The sequence below is a fragment of the Danio rerio genome, chromosome 7 (genome assembly GCF_049306965.1).
Source record: "Danio rerio strain Tuebingen ecotype United States chromosome 7, GRCz12tu, whole genome shotgun sequence".
In the NCBI taxonomy this organism is placed as follows: Eukaryota; Metazoa; Chordata; class Actinopteri; order Cypriniformes; family Danionidae; genus Danio; species Danio rerio.
In genome coordinates this window covers 51,948,366-51,954,365 of record NC_133182.1, presented here as the reverse complement: position 1 = coordinate 51,954,365, position 6,000 = coordinate 51,948,366, and the positions used below count along the sequence as shown (strand labels likewise).

General features: G+C 40.2%; 1 protein-coding gene across 2 annotated transcripts in view; it reads right to left on the bottom strand.

Moving 5' to 3' along the window:
- Window positions 1–202: 202 nt before the first annotated feature.
- Window positions 203–6,000, bottom strand: part of lrrc4cb (leucine rich repeat containing 4C, genome duplicate b) — an 80,296-nt gene continuing 74,498 nt past the window's right edge. For both annotated transcript variants that reach the window (XM_073907310.1, XM_005166488.6), the window contains exon 2: window positions 203–4,595. In XM_073907310.1, coding sequence (XP_073763411.1) covers window positions 2,650–4,545 — 1,896 coding nt within the window. In that variant the 5' untranslated portion in view covers window positions 4,546–4,595 and the 3' untranslated portion in view covers window positions 203–2,649. The remainder of the gene's footprint in view (window positions 4,596–6,000) is intronic.

Sequence of the window (6,000 nt, the reverse complement as noted above, 5' to 3'; positions counted from 1 at the left end):
AAATGTAAGGCTTCCAATGAGGTTAACATATACCTTGAGAACTAATGGCTCTGCTTGACTGTACTCAGTGTGATTCACCAGCTGTTATTTATAGCTTTCTGTATAGAGAATACTGGAATTGCACATTCTGTACTTTAAAAATGAGCATTCATTCAGATCATTTTAAATACTTGGGGGGGAAAAAAAGTCCCAGACTTCACACTTTAGAAAAAAAAAACATTTTATTTACATTTACAGCATGTACCGTATGAACTACAATCTCTGGTGTTTTTTTTTTTCATGGTTAACGCTTAGTTAGCTGTATCCCCATAGCATTATGAATTGATCAGCAAATATGTAGTTTGACAGAAATATTATTGGTTATTTTCAGTAACAGTTCTTGTAGAAATATGTCAATAAAGAGACATTCTCTTGCCAAAAAATCACTTCAGTTCAGCATAGAAATCTAAAATGAGTTACCAGTAACAAACAAATCACAAGAAGAAAAGAAACGAGAATCTGCTTAGTCCAACACTGATTTTCTAGGATTCAATGATCTAGCCTCTGTAACCGGTGCAGTGCTCAGGAACACTGAAGCAGATTGGAACAAGCTATAGCATTCATGTACAGTACAGACCTTCCTCTGAAAACAGAGATTTTCATCATTCTTTTTTTTCCTAACAGCACAATGCTGTTTTTTTTTTTCTTCTAGCGTCCCAATTTATCCCACCTAATATGTACAATAAAAAGGGCAGGATTCTTTTTTTAATTGCATACAAAAAATAATTAATAAAAAAAACACATATGCTGGGAAGCAACAGTTCATCATTTATGAAATGCTTAACATAAGGTTATAATTCATCTTCCATATATGAATGAGGCGAACATAAAAGGCTGGGGTCATAGAATTAAATGTAAAAATAATCACATGAGACTGACTTTGATTTGAAATTTGTCACATTCAGTAGACGACTCGGTTTACTCAATGCGAAAATCTAAGATTACAAGCTTACGTACAAAATGCTGTTTGATGAATTCTTTGCTGGCAAACACATCCATTTCAAATGAAGCTTGTCAGCACGTGTGATGAATTAGAGGTATATTCTTCGTGTACCTTTCTGATGCCTTTGACATATGAACCTATTAGGTTTACTTCAGCAGTTGACTGGTGAGACCAGTATCACATCTTCTTATCATGCTGTCCGAAATGATTAAAACGGGGAGGAGAGAGAGAGAGAGAGACATCACACATCAGGTTTTATCAACTCTGAGAAACAGTTTGAGAAAGCAATACACAAGCCTGGGTGAAAAACAGAGTTTCCTGCTAGAGCATATAAACATATAGAAACACACAATGCATCACGCACATGGACGCACATTCATCATCATAATCATGTTAGGTGAGGTATGCAGTTGCCGGTCCAATGAAACCATTCCAGAAATACGCAACAGAATCGACAAAACACTCAATGATGATGGTAAAATAATTACTGGTATTATGTGGTAGATAAGACTCAAACATACAAAAGCACATGTTCACAGCAAGAACCTGTGGTTTACAAATCACTTCTATTGGAGATACAAATGCAGCTCTCAAAAAAAAAAAAATAAAAAAATAAATAAATAAATAAAAAGGCATGTTTTAAGCACTGGGTTGCACTCTGATTTTGCTCGGTGTGTTTTCCACTAGGTCACTGGTTTCCATGGTGACATTAGCAGGCTATTTTTTTATTTCATTATTCATTTCCTCATAGTCATTTTTTGTAAGAAACCCGCACAGCGTGCAATCTTAGAAATCATATTCCCTCAGCCATTCTGGGTTATTTCAAACAGTATCTTGCGTGTCATGAAAACCGCCCAGTTATATCCAACACACATGTGGCACCCCGACTGTAATTGTGCTACCTTAATGCTCATTGATGTATAAAATCCATCTAATATGTTGGCATTTGCAGCTATAAATAGATTTACAGATTTTTGTGAATAATGCTGAATGCCGAAATGCCATAGAGTATTTTAGATAATGACTTGACTCGAGAACCGTAATTCAAGGCAATTATGCAAACCAATTTTCTGAATGGAAGTCGTGTGTTCAGAACAGTCGCTTCTATAAATACAGGGAATATTTCCTTTCCCACAAGCTGCATTTGGAGAATAATCCAGGCCCTGACAATGAAAGCTTTTCCTTTTTTTGTTGGCTAACAGGATTTTTCATGGGGAAATGTAACCATTTATACACCTCTCTAGAGTTGCCGTATCCATCAGGCCCACCATTCACATCTTAAGAGCTCCATGTGATTTAACGCCTGCTGTTTTCGGGGGCCGGGTTTTGTTTGCAGTCTCCAAAATTGAAAACACACTGGAGAAATGGATGTAATATGCCACGACTAAAAATAAAATCTCATTGATAAGAACGGCAGTTGAACTTAATTCTATACCAGCAGATGGAAATAAACCATTCATTCCCCAGTTTAGAAATAATAAAAAGAGATAACCTTTCTCATGATTTCATAACTTCACATATCTTTAAATAAATAAGATTTGTAAAGACACTTGTTAAAATAATGATACATACACCCTGGCTCTCAATGACGCTGCTGAATGTCTTAATCCACACTGTCATCTTCAAAACTGACAAAGCATTAGTAGAGTTCGTTTCACCCAACGTGGTCAAATTTGCGTCTCCTGTACGTTATCCTTTGAGCTGGCTTGGATTAGTAAAGGTTCATGCACTGAACTATGCAGCGAGCTGAGAGCAGACACGTGGTTATACGCAGTTTTGTAGGAGTTATAGTGGTTGTAATGGTCATGCTCCAGGGGTGGAAGAGTCAGGTGACTCTCCATGGCAGGAACCCTGGTCAGGTCCTCGTGTACGCTGATGATCTCCATGCTGCGACTCGGCCCGTCGTGATCCTGCTGGTGGTGCTGCTTGCGCATCTTGTAGAATATTATGAGCATGACGGCCGCCATGAGCGTGATGGCCACAAAGCAGCCGATGATGATCTTGGTAGTCTTCATCACCTCCTCCAAACCGTTGAGAGCACCATCAATGTCTATTTCCGTCACGGGGATGGTGTACGCTCTCTCGGTGGCAATGGGCGTTCCCCTTGTGGTCGAGGAGGATGCCCAGCCAAAAGAAGGCTGGACGGGTGTCCTGCTCTCCCCATCGATTGGGGTTTCAATTGTCTCTACGGTGACTGTTGTGAAGTAGCTAAAGCCGCTGTTGTCAACTGACGTCACATTGAGGATTGCCGAGGCCGAAGTGTTGCCTAGCATGTTGCTTACATAGCAAGTGTAGGTTCCTGTGTCCTGAAGAGTAACGTTAGTGAAGTTTAGCGTTCCGTCATTTTGGACGTTGATGCGCATCTTGAGTGTCCCATGTGTTATGATGGAGCCATTTGGTGTTAGCCAGCTGACTGAAGTCACTGAATTCGTCCGGCATTTGAGCTCTGCTGCCATTCCTTCAGTCAAATTGAGGTCGACAGGTGGCTCGATGATGACAGGCGCGTAGCACTGAAAGTAGCTCTGGTCTAGCTCGCCGATGTAGCGGCCCTTGAGGCTGGGAGGGGAATTACAGCGGGCGCAGCAGCTGGTGTTGGTCGGTACGGTCTCTCTCAGCCACCAGCTCAGCCAAAGAATATCACAGTTGCAGTTCCAGGGATTGTGATGCAAGTGCACTCTTTGCAGGTGGTGCAAAGGCGTATAGAGATCATGGGGTAAAAAGGTAAGGTTGTTATGAGCCAGGTTGAGCTCCCGCAAAGAGTGCAGGTCGTCAAAGGAGTTGCGCTCTATGGTTTGGACTTGGGCGTGCATCATCCACAGCTTCTGGAGATGAACAAGACCCTTAAAAGAGCTGGGCTGGATGACAGTGAGTTGATTCCCGGACATCTCCAGCTCATCCAGGCGAATCAAGGGCTGTATGTTTGGGACCTCTTTGAGGTTACACATGCCCAGATTTAGGTAGCGAAGGTTACTCAAGCCCTGAAATGCTCCACTCGAGATGTAGGAGAGACGCTTTAGCTCCCCCAAGTCCAGCCGGCGAAGGGAGGGCAAGCGACTGAAGGCATCAGACGGTATGCTCTCGATAGGGTTATTCCTAAGCCACAGCTCTTTTAGTTTAGATAGGTACTCAAAGGCGCCATTGGGGATGGTCGTAAGACGATTGTCAAATAGCTCCAGTGTGTTAAGGCTGGTCAGCCCATTGAAGGCGCCAATCTCAATGTTGCGGATGTGGTTTCTGCTAAGCTGCAGGATCTCAAGGTGCCGTAGATGCTTGAAACTGTCCACTTTGATGACCTGGATTTGATTGTCCTGGAGGTTTAGATACCGTGTGTTAGTGGAAACGCCATCGGGGACATCTTTTAGCCCTCTGCGTGTGCAGATGACCTTGCTAAACTGATTACTGCAGGAACATACGGATGGACAGGTTTGGGCTCGCACCAGTCCAGCGACAACAAGCAACTGCAGGGCTAAAAGCAGGAGAAACAAGGGGTCAAACCAAGCCCCTTTCCATCTAGGACCTCTCAACATCTGGCGCTGATGGAAAGAGGTCATCTTGTTCAACATTCATAATTTAATGCCTGCTGATTTTCTCTCCCCAAACATTTACAGGCAGTCTGAAAAAAAAGAAGAGAAAAATACATCTGTTAGCAAAATATGTCATGTTGAAGTGTCAGCGTAGCATGATGGCAGTCAAACAGAACATCAAATTCTGCTGATCTTCTGCAGTTTATCATAACAAAAAGGAACAAATCCTTCCGTCAAATGGGGCTGTGCGTACATTTCTGATGATGCCGAACAAAAACAAGTATTGCTGTTTAGGCAATTTACATGCAAAATGTACTTTTACAATTTGACTGATGAATTGAGCCTCATTACTGCTATTTAATGCTGTGTAATGAGTCTGCACAATGAAGCACAAACAACAATTCATAGGAATAAGTGATTGAAAGCACTATATTTGTAGCACTATATCTAACAGAGCTTAGTCAGGTATATCTCTTCGGCAAAGCCTAATTTTCTGTCCCTGCTTTCTTGGCTTAATCGAGACATCTTGCAATTAACAGGGGAATTAATACCATTAATTTGAATAGAGAATGATAAAGTTGCTTTATTATTCTAACATATTTTTATATTAAAAAGGTTAAACAATTCCAGTGGAAAACTCTTATTCTAATGCTTAAAATATTATATTTGTATTTATTATGATAAGTGCCATGAGTGTGAAAGTCTCAAAACCGCTCTTTTATGGGATGCACTAAAATGAGATATATGGAAATCTTGTCACAGCAAGCTGTCAGAGGGATGGATTAAGCTGCAGACAGGTCCGTTACAGGGCATATCTGGGAGATAAGGACGTGTGTTTGGCTTGTATATTTGGCGCCATATGCTTGCACATGCTATGAAGATACACGGAAACCGAATTGTCAAAGCTCACAAGAAAAGTGCCATTGCTAGAGCACACACTAAATTAAAAATTCCTTCAGCTTCCAAGTCTCTGCTTTCATTACCTGCTGACGTGTTCTTATGAAAAATAAAATGTCTTATTACCTGCTCTGTTTGCAAATAGTTTTCTATAATCAGTATTCTTATAAATAATGACAGGAAAATAAGGAGAGAGAAAATCTGGATACCTAGATCATTTATAAACTCACTTTTAAACTTTCAGTGTCTCATAAAATTGCTTGTGATAATTTTAAATAAGGGTACATGAATAACCATGTACTAATAGAGATAATTAGTGAAGGCAGGAAAAAAATATGATTAATGAAGAGCTAAACTTAGCTGCGACTGCAAATGGAGTTACTGTACATATGAAGTAACCTTTACTACATATTAGTGCATGCTTGCGCTCTGTATTAATATTCATGTCCATGCATTAATTAATTAATAAAGAAGTTTTTAAAGAGTTTTTAACAAAGTTGAGTTTTAATTAAATGTAAATAATTTCATGGTTACTATGAAATCTGCAGAATCGATCACTGAATCGCACACTATTAGTTTAGCGTTATTTTTGTATTA